The 14480-nt window shown below is 46.2% G+C and overlaps 1 protein-coding gene across 13 annotated transcripts in view; it reads right to left on the reverse strand.

Moving 5' to 3' along the window:
• mef2cb (myocyte enhancer factor 2cb) overlaps positions 1-14480 on the reverse strand; it is a 105713-nt gene that overhangs the window by 44408 nt on the left and 46825 nt on the right. For 10 of the 13 annotated variants that reach the window (XM_029830356.1, XM_011615833.2, XM_003975027.3 and 7 more), the window contains one exon: positions 2194-2337. In XM_029830356.1, the coding sequence (XP_029686216.1) occupies positions 2194-2337 (144 nt within the window). Of the gene's footprint in view, positions 1-1884; positions 2023-2193; positions 2338-14480 lie in introns of all 13 variants that reach the window. The other 3 variants (XM_029830361.1, XM_029830360.1, XM_029830364.1) reach the window with 1 other exon arrangement.

Consider the following 14480-nt stretch of genomic DNA (forward strand, 5'->3'; position numbering starts at 1 on the left):
ATCCTGCCTGTTAGCATTAGGAAGCAGAAAATAGGCCTGTAAATTACTATCATGTGTCTCAAAGCCAGCGAGGGAGCACGTCGCTGGATCACCGCGGCGGCTTAGGTGGAAGAGGGTGGAAAGGCGCCGTCTACCTCAGTTTTAGGCATTGGCTAATGTTCTCTACACGGGCCAAATATTATTTTAAAGTGCAACCAATTAGTTTAACTGTATTTCACTGCAGACTGCATCACATTTGAGCTTTACCGGGACAGCAGGCAGGACGGAGCCAAGAGAGGGTTTAGAGATTTCTTCAATTCCCCCGTTGAAGCTTTTATACTTCACGGTTTGTCTGCAGTGGTGGGGGCACGCATGTGCGTGTCTGCCCGCAACCACACCCCATTGTTGGGTGTGAGGGCCCCGTCTGTAAGCTGTCCTTTAACCGGTGCCATCCTTCCTGTTTTTGCTCATCTTCCTCCCCACCCCTGCAATCCAGAGGCCCAGTGCTTGGCAGCCACCCTGACCACACACTGAACCGTCACTTGTTGTGTGCAGAGCTGCCCCCCCCCACCCAACTCCCCACCCATTCTCCTCTTCCAAACCCGCTCCACCCCTTCACGGCGCCCCAACCCACCAACCCCTGGCTCGCTTCTAAAACCACATCTCCCCCAGCTCCACGCGTCTCGCACACAACTGTTCTTCTCTGATTCGACCATGGAATGATCCTTTTCTCGAAAAGAGCAGCGCGCTAACCAGATCCAGCGTGTTTTAGGGGGAAAAAAACACAATATCACGTTACATTAAAAGCCGTTTCTGTTTTGCGGCATCTGCCACTTTGTTACAGTTTAAATCCTTGTGTAAAATAACATTATATGCAATAAATATAAGCCTTTTATCCAAACAGTTCCAAATCAGTAATTTGTTAAAAAAAAGAGAACACAGAAAAAACACCTTTTTGGCGTCAATGTTATTACCGCTAAGGTGGTCGAGGATTTGACCTGTTATAAAGTAATACAATAGGTATAACATTCCCAGCAGTTGGATATTCACGGAATCCTGCAAGTCTGCAATGAAATGTAAGGAAAAATATTTCTAATATTTCTTCATTTAATGTAAATTAGCTGCACATTTGTTTGCCCCTCATAATACTAATCTCAATATTGGCTTAAATGCTTTTTCCTGGTCTGATCTCAGACCTAATGTAATAAAAAACTGTCATTTAGTTACATTCATAAAGGTTCAAATAGAAACTCAATATTAGGAAACCAAATCATTTTTGATGAGATTATCAACCAAACTGATTTTAGAATCATAAAATGCATTTTAAGAACAACATAAATATATATATATATTTGTTGCATTACCAGTAGTGCTTTGGTTTCATTTTTTAAAAATTTCATTTTTAAAATATTACACACGATTTCTTCACTTCATCGAGGATGAGAGATTTTTATGACATGCTTGATGTCTGCTCTGCCACCGTGTCTGTCCTTGTTGTTGCTGGAATCTGAGCGCTCTGTTTTGGTGCACGAAAAGGGAAAAAAAAAAAAAACACATGCAGACCGCACCTCCCTTGAGAGCCAGGCAAAGCATTATGGGTAACGGGTTCAAGGAGGGAACCCGGCAAGGTTAGAAGTCTGCAATTACTGTGGCGATAGACGCCTGCTAGAGGCCCCGTTCCTAAAGTGCAATCAGGCCAAAATGCAAAGTGTGATTCTTTTGTTGTGATCATACATGTTGTGATCATACATGTTGTGATCATACATGATGTGATCATACATGATCCCACTCTGATGTCACGCTCACTCACTTTAGTCCCGTGTTAAATAATGGTTAGCTGGTTTAGCTCAAACTCCAGTTCCCCAGCGTGCGGAGGGTGCATCTTAGCGTCCACCCAGTACTTACAGGTATTTTATGAGTTTTAATCATGTGATCAAACTCCTCGTTAATCTGCTTGTATTTTTCTTCAGTGCGCGGCGTGAGGATGAGAGCAGACTCGAGCTCCGGGCTCTCGCTGCCTTTGTTCTCCTTCTTGCTCAGTGCCTGGTAGGTCCCGCAATCAGAAAAGGACGGACGGAGGGATTCACAGATGAAGGGAGAGACGAGCGGTTTGACGGGGGGGGGGGGGGGGGGGGACAGAAAGCAGTGGGGAGGGGGGACAGAAGAGGGAAGAGAGGTCAGAAGAAGGTTCGGGGTTCATTGAGAGGTACTTACACACAGTCTCTGTCTGCTGATCATCAGATCAATGTCCTCGTTTATTTTCCTGTACTTGTCCTCCGACTCGGGGCTGTGGCCGACCGAGTCGTCCGCGTCGGGATCTGGGCTGTCGCAGCCGTTTAGGCCTTTCTTTCTCAATGTCTGCAAACAGAGCAGTCGCACAGCATAGTTGAGGGGCCGGTGGGGCAGGGGGCAGAAACCCCGGTGAACAGATGTGGAGGGACGCGTGATGAGGAATGAACTGATCCTGAGAGAAGAAGATGAAAAGCTGGAAAACCAGAACTATTTCCACCTAAGAAACTGACCTTTGACCTTATCGGCGAAGCCCCTTTTTTGGGCAATACTCTGACCTCGGGGGGGGGGGGGGGGGGGGGGGGGGTCACATGCAACTAAACACTTGGATGAAAGTGGCTCTAAAAACCAAACATGAAAAACAATCACGCAACATCCTGGGACCTTCCAACCTCAAGACAGCAAAGGGGAAATTCATGACAACATTTTTCTCTGTTCACAGAAACAGAAGAGAAGTGCGGCCTTCGCCGCCCACCAGACCCTCGCGCCATTAAATGTGGTAGTTTCAGTCTTGGCCACCTGATGGCCACCTGCCCCCATCCTCTCCAGTTCCCTCAGCTCAAGAGACAAAGCGAGATAACTGCCTCCGTCCTTTTTTAGATATTGTTGACAACCATAACAACAGGGATAACTTTCAGAGCACATTAGCGTGTGTGATAGCACGGCGGCGTGTTTGCTCGAGCGAGTAGGCGCGCGCGGGTAGGTGCCGTGTTCATTTGCTTCGCAAAGTGAGAGACAAAGACAGAGCTGAGCGGAAGAAAAGTACAGTAGCTGACAGTTAGAGATCTCATCAAAGGCGCCCCCCCCAATCTCTTACCAACCACCCCCCCTCCCCTCTCTCCTCCTGGCTTTAATAAAGGGAGATTAGTCTACAGGAGGAATATCACGGGCCTGCTCCTGTCTGTGGAGTCGTCGCTTCACACCGCGCTCTCCTGCTTTCATCTGAAGCTCCATATCAGATAGACGTAATTAAATTTACTTTAGCACACCCTGTATTTGATGCTGATCAAGAGTGTGAGCGCGTGTTTCTCTGCGCATGTGTCTACGAGGGTGTGTGTGTGTGTGTGGGAGGGGAGAGAGGGGAAGGAGTCTGCGTTTGTGTGTGCATGTGTGGGTGTGCGAGAGTGGGTGTTAGCGTCAAGGAAGGGAGAAAAAAAAAGCCCAAGAAGGAGCGCGAGAGAGAGGAAGATAGATGCTAAGATAAGTTAATCTCAGTGAACTTCTTCCTCTCATTTGCTTGTCTCTGTCAGTACTCACTCACAGACGGGATACGAGCGAGATACTCCATCACAAGCAGCGGCAGAAGTGACAGGGAGCGATCTGCCTGCTCGGAAAACAAATAACATCCAGTCGTCTCTCATGTCAGCACAACAAAGGCCTGTTTTCAGTGTGGTTTTAGTGAACTTTGAGGGCTTCCTTTGTGCGTGCGCTAACTGTTTGATTCCCGAGGCGTCTCGTGGCGAGGCAGCTACTGTAAGCGTGTCAGCGTTTGCCGGCTCTCCTCCCTTTCTCTCTCTTTCTGAAACCTCGCTTGGCCCCCAAAGAGTGGAAATTTGGAATTCGGAATTTGAAAGTGTGCCTCACATCTTTTGACAGTCTTCGGGAAATCACACCCCAGAAATCAAGCGAGACGACGCGGCAGATCTGTCTTCCATCAGACCTGCCGTGATTCAGGCGCTCCTGATCTATCCGGGGCGGATGAGTCGCGAGAACAAAGGGGTTGCAGAGGTTTAACATGCTGTCTTTTTTGGCAATGGCGTGAGATGTGAAAGTTTTTCTTTTTTTTTTTTGTTTATTCTTTTGTGTACTTCCAATCTGGCCTCGGCGATGCATCATTCCGAACTGACAAAAGCTGAACCGCTGGCCTTTCCCTGTTCACTTGAGGATGCATACGAGACGGCAAACAACTTTTCTTCCTACTATTTCCACCTACTGCCACCAGCGCAGGGGGCAGGGAAAAGTGTATGAGATCACCTAGCATTATTAGCAGAGAAGCTGTCAGGCACGGCTGGGACAGCACGGAGCAAAGGTGACAGCCACATGCAACCCAGCTGGCGGTCCTACGAGTGGGTGGGCAATTGCATTGGGTGTTGATGGGGTGCAGGCAGACGGGGTGGGATTGTTATAGGACTACCAAGTATGCGTCCCCGGATTCCCTTTCCAGCCCGGCTCAGCGCAGCGACGGCTGCGGTTTCACAGGCGGCGTGCCCCTCATCCCCGCTATGCCCACCTGTTGAAGACATCACCTGCCATCCGAGGCTGGCGGACAGCCCACAACCAATCAGCTCAGCCGGAGCGCTGACATAGCCATAGAAGGGGCTCTCCAACGCCCCGTTCTGTGCCCCAACTGTCGTCATCTTGTGTAATTGCCCGTTCTTTTATACACCGGTGTCTGCGAGAGGCATCCGCTGCTGGTCTAAACTTAAGTTGTCGGTTGAGATCATCGTTATGTGAAACATCGATATGCCCTTATATTGATATACTTATTTTGGAATAAAAATAAGACTGCGAGGAGCTGGTAGAGGATGGAAACTATAGGTAATATGCTAATAAGAAGAGGATTAAACAAACACACTTAAGATTTTTATGCACAAAATACCCCCTCAAATAAAAGATCTCATTTTACAGGAACCCCTGTTATTGAGCTGTGAGGATTTTCACTTTTTCCAAAACACCCTCATTATTTCACTCTTACCAAGTGACCGCTGGCGCAAAAGACGTGGCCATTGTAACAACCGTTTTTCTCCCCAACGTCGCCATTAATGAATTAATGACCCCCCCACGGTTTATACTTACTTTAAAACTTACATTCTTTCCTCCACAGAAAATCCAACAGAAAAAATAAAAAAACTAATCAAGTTTTTTTTTTTTACGTGCAAGATTTACAGTGAAAATGAGGAACCAGCTCATACGAAAGAAAAAGGGTACAAGAGGACAAAAGGCAGATGATTTAAGTGTGAGAGGTGCACAGGCATGCTGCAGAGAGAGTGTGTAGTAAATCTGAGACAGAAGAAGGAGCAAAAAAAGTAAGACGGGGAGGAAAGAGTGAAAAAAAACTGTGCTTGCTTGGCTCGGTGTCTCTCTGGCCCCTTTGGAGGCTTGCTCCTAATTAAACTCCTTCTTCATGATGCTCCCTCATGACTCGACTTGTCACAGGGCCTGTGTGAAGCAGGCTCAGCATAGACACGGCGTCCTACATATTTAGAAACTCGTCTCATCGGTCCCCTTCAGAGCTGCACCCTCAGCGAGACTGGCCTAGACTGCGTTGGACTACAATGGGACAGACAACCTCGGCGAGCAAGACTAAGACGGGTGGATTGAGAGAATCAGAGGGATGAGCTATAACAGAACTCTGTGTTCTACCAACTGGAAAACGTCCAGCATTATACACATTTCATAATTGGGGTGCGGATGCTAACTTCCTGTAACTCGCGCTGAGGGTATTTAAGTGTGAATTCTGGGACCCCCCCAGGAGGTCTGCTAGGGACAGCTGACGCCTGCCCGGAACCCCTACCATACCAGGATCCGTCTGCTCGGCATTTTGCCACTCTGCTCATGCTCACTATCTGTGTTTCTGCCCCCATCTTTCAGCTTCAGTCTGCTGCTCAGTCTGTCTACGTCTCCCCAACGTTGGCCTTCTCCCCGGAAAAAAAAATCGGCGGTACCAAACAAAAACCCCCGAGTCGGAACACATCTTTATTTCTCCTGCTTGCTCATGTTTATGAAATATTTGCGTTGCTGACCAGCCCCCTCTGATGCTGGCAGAGGCCGAGGGGCATGACACGTCCAATAATGTGTTTACGGCTTCTGGCGACGGCCGGGCCAGTGAATCCGAACATCTTTAACCCAGGGGCCGACACCATCAATGAGTTATAAAAGAGAAAAATAAAAATCCTCTACACAAACAGCCAGATTAAATAAGAGGGCTTTTATAATGTTGCCAACAGTGTACGTCTTTTAATACAACAAACCAAATCTGTTGAGAGGCAATCTAGTCCACTGTGAAGGAACAAAGAGTTTTCCCCTCATAAATGAAGCAGTCTACATTTCAGCAGCCCAGGAGAAAAACAAGGCCCTGACTGAGCGGCACAATACAAATGCGTTAACAACTGTGCTTCTTATGGTTAATTATGTTTGATGTGCCATTAAAATATAATAACACGACAGTGGAACAAACAGCTTTTCCTGGCAAACACTCAGCGTCTGTTTGTCACGAAGTGGAAGCTACTGTAACGGAGCGACTCTGACTCACGCTCGCTCATCCACCTTCAAAACGTGCAATATTGGAACATTTCTAAATTTCTTTAACTGCTCTTTACACCCATATAGATATCTACACTTAGAATGAATCATGATGGGGGGGGGGGGGGTCAAATCGAGGGAAAGTTTGAAGAACCACAAAACAACAGGGGAGCTTCGTGGCTTTTTCCAGTTGGCAAAGTCAATTTCGTCTGAGCAGATTGGCAAGGAGCGAAGTGGCTGAATGTCCGTGAGCGCGAGGCAGTGGGGAAAAACTTTGTCCCTTCCCATCACAAATAACAAGACGAAGGTGGTCACGAAATGATCCCACTGCGGACTAAGATGCCCCCTCCAGCACTAACACTATAATTGCGCCCTGGGTGGGCCTGATGGGACGGCGGCTATGTTCGAAATGTGTTATTTCTCTTTCAGTCTGTTTCACCGATTCCTACTTGCTCTCGTTTCATTTCATCCCTCACTCTTTCTTTCGCGCTCTCGGCTTCCAGAGCAGAGGGTACTTCAGAGGGATCAGGCTGGCTTAGCTTATTGGAAGCAGATGGCAGACCAAAGGCAAGAAGGCCACGGTTTCATGAAGCGTGCTTCGAACATGCCAGGATCATGTCGAGGGGCATGCCCATGGACGATGGCTGCTTGGTGTGAGCGAGAGTGTGTTTGTGTGTAAGTGAGCATTTTTGTGGCACGGGACTCCAAATCGCAGTCTTTCTTTTTTTAGTCATCTGTTCATCCCCGCGCACTGGTTCAGATGATGCATCAAGGATTTTCTTTCTTGGATCTGATGGCTTTGAAGCCCTTTACTCCCGGTGTCCCGCTTCAGTATAAAATCGAGAATCAAAGGCCGGTGCCTGGGATCCATCATTCGGTCATGTGTTCAATAATAACGCGAGGCTAACTGTGGAATTGCTAGCTGCATAGGGATGACTAAATGGTCCAAACATTTGAAAAAAAAGTGAAAAGTAGAGAAAAAATAAAGTGCTAGAAGAAAGTGAGAGAGACAGAAGGCAAGACAGAAGCAGTACTATACTGCATGCAACAAGGTTCCTTCACATTTCTCCAAACTGTGGCATTTTGATGGTGTATGTGCTAAAAATCACCATTAAATGGAGTCCGTCACAGACGGGAGCCCACTCACAGATAGAGCGTCTTCGATAGCCAGGATACAGCACAATACCAGATGGTGCAGTGTTTCCCATATGGAACAGCCAAACACTAAGCACATGTCAGAATCCAACACTGTTTGCTACAGCAGCATCCCAGCGCTGGGAACAAAGTGGTCATTCATACTGGTCACTGCACTGTATAATTACCCAGACAGACATTATGAGACACAATGCCAGCTCAGTGGAAGTGAATAAAGAGGTCACTCTTGTCTGCAGCATCGACTTATCCGTCTTTTAACCACTTGACACGATAGTTGCATATTAGATCTCTAGTCAGGTATAAGAAAGGTGAGTAATTATGGATTTATACCTTTGTGAATCCAGGAAGAGGCTGCCGAGGCCAATTTTGTATAGTGTAAAATCACTTAGACGTGCCTTTCACAGTCCCGTCGTTCTTGGAATGGCTAACTGACTTTATCGAAAATCAAAGAATTACACAGTTTTGGTTCGTCAGTGTCACAGCCTTGAAAAATGGACTCTAATGCACTTGAGGTGGCAGCAACTCCTGAGCTCGGCATCAGCCATCCTCCAGACCTTCTTTGTCTCCACCGATTGTCACTTATCGTCTTTTGTCTCTCTTATCGCGTGGTGCCACAGCAGGAAAAGGGGAGCCTGAGGGAGGCCTTGAGTAACAATGACCAGCCGGTTGACCTCCGTACTGTGACCTTGAGTTTCCACACCCAGCGCAAAGCTGTAATCATGGGAGGGGAGAGGCAGAGGCCAAGAGGGGGAGAGCTCCAGGCAGGGCAGGGAATGCCATCTACAAAAATAGATCTTCATTATTCTCAATTTTCCACAAATAGTTTGAAAGAACAAGGCATCGTTTCATTTTGATGGCGGGCCTGAATTGTTTTAGGAGGTGTACTGGAAAAGTCCTGCTTGGTTGGCAACGTGTCCTCAGAAATGACCGGCCTTTTTCGCCGCTGCACACCACAGGGGGCATATATCGGCATATTCCAAGTAATCTATTTTTAACACTTTGCTTTGTTGTGGTAGGAGTACCTCAGACTTCAGCATACTGACCTTAGAAGAAACGCCTCCGATAGTGATACGACTGCTGGTTTGGGTTCTTGTCTAAAGTTCTGCTTTTCCTGTCACCGAGCGTCTGACGTTTTCATCGTACACATTATCTTACTGAGAATTTAACTCTCGAAAGGTGGAAGTATTGAGTCTGTAGAAGGAACTTGGTAAAGGTGCCCTCTTACTGTCTGGTGCAGGACTGTTGTAGTCTGGGACTTGCAGCCATCTTTCAGATTGTTTTGTGGTTTACGTTATGTCGGAGAGCAAAACTGCTGATTGAAAATTACTTTTATTTATTTTTTTAAAAGATAGCATAGCACTTGTGTAACCGTCATTTATTTTCCCTGAAGACATTCACGTAATAAAAAAAAATAAAAAAAAGACAGGAAGCCACTGTTTGGTAAAGTATAGGGCAGGGAAAAAAACCAAAGAGTTCTTTGTCAAAGAGATCAAATGTTTACGGGCACCACAGGGTCTCATGCATGTGGCCGGCGGCGGCAAATCTTCATGGTCTGTCCCCAGGAACGGGGAGGAGGAGGCTGAGTGAGTAGCCCAGCATCTTGCTTAGTCCTCCGTTTCGAAAACAACTGCTGATCCACCCTGTTTGGGTGGAGTAAATGGGAAAGATAGAGATTCCTATTCTTCCCAGCCAGGACCGCCGGCACAGCAGTTAAGATATTTTTAGCATAACCACGCGCTATTTTTAGACTACTACCACGTTTTGAGGTATTTATTACAAAAGAGAGTATTGCAAATAACAGAGTGATGTGGTGGATATTTTGAGGGTGGTGCCTTCTCTTGACTTCCCAATTATATATTTTTTTGTTTTTTTTTGTCTCTGACACAAAAGAAAATCTGTTTAAATCTGAGTCTTTGACTCGAAAATGAGAGGAAGACAAAAGAGATTTTAGACAGGAAGCAGAGGATCACAAAGGAACATGTGGTGAATCGGTGGAATTCTCCTTACTTTGAACATCAGAAAGCTGCTTCACATATGTGATAACCCCCCCCCCAACCTTACTGTCAGATTTTTTTTTTAAAACACCAGAACCAACCCAACCATTGTTGGTAGCACACTGTACCCATAAAGCATGAACTGAAAGCAGTCGTGTGGTGGAAAAAAATAGGGACAGCGGTTTCTTTCACCTGTTCCTCAATAAAGAAAGATCTTTTTCAGATCGCCGGCAAGACTGTCATGAGGCTTTGACTTACAGCTACACCGCTAGCGTGTGTCACAAGGTTCATTTAATTCAGCAGTCAAATGCAGCTTCAGATCTTAATCCTCAGCTCCAGAGGCAAAACAAGCTGATCTTCACATCGCTTCTTAAGACTATGATCGAGTGCGATAACCTCAGCCTCAACCCCCCCGCCTCATGTTTAACATATAGCCTATTATGAAAAGGGAAAAACAAAGAGTAACCTTTAAAATTCAAATTATCCAAGAAACATTCACAAAAAAACTGTGGACAATTATAAGACGGGAGATATAATGTGACTCCCTTATTTGTCTTGGATGCTGACACATTCAAGCCGTAACTAATTATACAGTATTTGAGAGTCATGAGACGGAGTCATTCAGTGAGCTGATCAACACAAAAAACCCTCCTTAAGGCTAATATTCTCCATGATTTGTAGAAACCATACAAGCATGGAGAATAGCTCACAAGCTAGAAAATATTCCTACAGTCAGGAGGTGGTGAACATGAGTACACCGGTACTTCAGTAACGGAGCTCAAATGTCTCGGTGACACGTAGAAATTAGAGCTAAGAAGAAAAGGTGCTATTTTCTACGTTGAGAATGTCCAGAAATCTGCAGCTGAAAGGCTGGTAAACGTGACCGTGAGGCAGCACGTCACAGAAAAGCACCAGTAAATCTTTTTAGTATTTGCTGATGAGATTGCTCCTTGCTTGCGCACAGGTGTGCCGTTGTCCCCAGGGCTAGAGCCGAGCTCCGAGCTGACTTTAAATGTCGAAGCTTTGGGTCATTCTGACTTGTTGGCACTGTTATTGTGCTTCAGCGGTTCAGAGACGACACAATAAAAACCTGTTGTTCTGTGTCTTTAGAGATCACTCAGGGACAACAGCCCCACTTTAAATTCCATTTGTTGGACTGTTTTCTATTGTACCAATTTGATCTACCTATTCTTCGTTGCCCACCAAGAACACCCCCCCCCCCCCTTCATCTTCCAGCAGACTGTCACAGGGATGAAATCACACCTGTGCTTCTCAGCACAGGGGCAAAACATACGTAGGGTGAGGCACGGCAAGGGAGCTTTGCTGAATCTCATTAGCTGAGCGGGTAGTCATTAACAGTATGACCTTTGGAAATAATTACCAGCCTTCCCCTGCCTCCCCCATCCTTCTCTCCCTCTCTCCTTCTCATCTAACACTTATCCCCCCCTCCACCACCACCTCCCCATTCGGTAGCTCCTTCCCATTTGAGGAGAGCGGGTGAGAAAGGAGGGAGAAGAGAGTGAGAAATGAGTGGTGGTAGGTGGGGAGGCAGAGTCCTGTTGCTGTTCAAGATTACAGTCTGATCTGAACTTTCAGATTAGGTTAATCTGCTGGAAATGGGATTGGCCGGTGGCCTTTTCCTCCGGCAGCCTAAGGACCAGGAGCCATGTGCCGTTCCATGTGATACTTGAGCCGGTGGCATCAGTGTTACCGGTTGAGGTCATCGCAATGCCGTCAGCTCAGCGGGATTTGAGCCACTTGTCACCCCGTGCGTACGTACACATACACACATGCAGTGCAGCTACATTTACATATGGCAAACACACGTTAGTGCGCATGTATGTGTGTGCTCCTCCTGTAGGGGCACTCGGTAAACAAGGACACAAGCGCATCCTTGCCCTCTGTCCATTAAAGCTTTTGCAAGCATTTAGGAGATGCAGTTGTCTCCCTCCCAGTCCTTTCACAACACCTGTGTTCCCCTCTTCAACAGAGGTGAAAGCGGCTCCATTGTGGAACAGGGGATTTTGGCATGGCCCAATTTTGTTGTTGGATTTGTTTCCATTTCAGTCAGAGCAAAAAACCCCAGCCAGAACTGCTTATAGGTTCAGGCTTGATCTGCAATCATCGCAAGGGAAAAGAAAGGCCTCTTTCATGTGCTACTGCAATTAACAACCCCCAAACTTGCATAATAAATCACCAGCAAGAACTCAGAGCCAGTCTTCTTAGGTGGAGATAAAAAGAGGGAATGGGAAAGAGAGACAGATTCTATTCTTTTGTCATTTCCCAACATGCCTCTCCATTCTGACATCACTCACATGAGTGGGAAACTGCTCTTTTATCTAGAATCTGATGCAGAATGGTACCGTAGACCTGCCAGGAGACACTTGGACACAAAAAGAGGATCTGCATCTTTGCTTTATCGAGAAATGAGGGTCTAGGGGGCGCTGTAAATATTCCAATTGATAACGCAAACCTGAATCATCACATTTTATTAATTTTGGAGTTTCATTACAGTCTTTGCGGGTGCAGACGCACTCGTGTGGCAGTGTGAGATCAACTAAAAGCATTCAGAACATTTCATTATAAAAGCGTTCTGGGCGTCACTCACGCAACGTTAACTTGTAGCTATTTTGCTTAGCAATGCCTCTTTTGTTTTGCAGCGTGCGCTCGGAGGAGCACAAGGTTCAGTCTCTTGGTCTTCTGCTTTCACGGGTATTTGTGGAAGAGTCGTCCCCAGTGGAGAAAATCGTCAAACGAGTCATCTAGGCCACCTTTAACACTCTGCTCCCTTTACCTTTTCCTCCCCGTTGAAGGCTCTTCCATACCGTATATACACCCGATGACCCTCACAAGTTGAGAACAACAGGGAAAAAATATGTTCAATGAAAGAAGAGAGAGAAAATGAGAAGAGTGGAGGAAAAAAAGCCCTCCAGCCTCTTGTAAACATGCTGTAGAGCTAGAGAGGCTGTGCAACACTCTCAGTGCCACTCTCTCAACAACACTAATTATCAACCAAAGACATGCTAATTACATAGAGCTTTATTGCTAATGTAGCAGGCCTCTGTGCCAGCCGCCCACACTCTGAGCTGCGCTCCCCTACCTCGGTCTATCCTCCCACTACACCTTCAGGCAAGGCAGCAACAGGGAAAGAGAGATTCATGCATTTTGTATACTTCTAAAGATGAGCAGCTTCAACAAATTATTTTGTTATATCTGTCACCGATAGGTCTTATAGAAAGGCGAGGAGCTCCTCGGATTCACTCTTTGCTTTTATATCCAGACTTCATCCCCTTCTTGACCTACTCCTCGTCAACCTGTCATGGCAACAGGAAGTCCGCTTCACCTCCCCCACCCAAAACACAGCAACCCACCCACGTTCCTGCACCTGTGATGTAGCCTAGCAGCGGCACACATGGCTCTGCGGGAGAGATCCAGGCCTTTAGTTCCCCTGTGCTCTCCACACCATTCAATGCTAAGCATGCTAGCGCTAACCCCTTGGCCAATCCTGTTACTGTGAAGCTGAAGGCCTCTTCAGATCAATTCCACCCGCTGCCCAACACAAAGACTTGTCTTCCCCTTGTGTGGTTTTTACACATAGTCATCCGCTGCTACCTAATGGACAACCAGTTTAACTTAGCGTTCTTTTTTTACACACACTTTCTCAAATATGCGATATCTATCTCCACAGAGGCTCCAGCAGGGTAGATCCTCATCTAAGTAGTGGCTGAAGGGCTTATATCATAAAGTATATAAGGAACTATAGGCACAGTAAAGATGTGGGGATGCTGAAGTCTTAATGTAAATTGTATAATTCATAGAGGGGGATTTTACCCCTTCTGATATTCTTACAGATATTAAATAACACTTGGGGCAACATGTTTTAAGTTGAGAGCTTTGCGGATTTGCTGTAGGTGACTGACGTCACCTCTTTAGAAGTCTCCAAAAGTTCAAGCGCCTATAAGAGCCTAGTGCATGTCTCTGTTATTATGTTCAGTTAATTGATTGTTGTGCTGTCCATGATAGTGCACTCAGTCCATTCCATTTGTTTTGATCATCACTGCTCACCATAAGTTGAGTGCTCCATGTGCCCATGTCTGAACTACATTAACTACTGCAGCTCAGCACAGCAATAATGATGACAGAGGGGCCACTTTGAAGCTAACAAAGCATTCATACACAACTAAATGTCAATAAGGGCATAAATAATATAACCCATGTTTGCTATAATCATTAGATTCTAACCATCCAGAAGAAAAGCCGCCTTGTGCCACTGCTGCAAGCCATCGCTAAGAGACTACAGTATAAAATGAATACCGAGCTGATTTTATTATAAGTGATGCTTAAGGAATCCGGTAGAGATTTCCCTCAACATTAGCATCACTGGGAGTTAGTGGCTTGACCAAAAGATGAAATCTCTGTGTGACGTTTTCATTTCGGAGCACTTTAATGAGCAAGCGGAGCGGAAGCGTGTTTGTGAAGTGTTTGTGCGCCACACAAACGGATAAAGTGAGTGTTTAGTCCAGCAGGTTTGCCTGGGTTTACAGTGAGAGTGTTGCGTAACAGGTTCATGTTAAGAGCTTAAGGATCCTGGAGGGCACCAGCGTCATTTCCTGCTTTATCTACGTACATGTCTGCTGGTCAGCCTGTTTAACATCACCTGACATGTGTCTGAAGCAAGTGAGATGAGCATCCTCGACTACGAGGCGCATCAGAGGTGACGGGACACCTCGGGGCCGGATCAGAGGGAAATAAAGGCACATGTTGAAAGTAATTGGCTCCACTTATTATAAATTAATTTTTATAAGGACGCAGCACAAAGAA

The sequence above is a fragment of the Takifugu rubripes genome, chromosome 21 (genome assembly GCF_901000725.2).
Source record: "Takifugu rubripes chromosome 21, fTakRub1.2, whole genome shotgun sequence".
NCBI classification, from domain to species: Eukaryota; Metazoa; Chordata; class Actinopteri; order Tetraodontiformes; family Tetraodontidae; genus Takifugu; species Takifugu rubripes.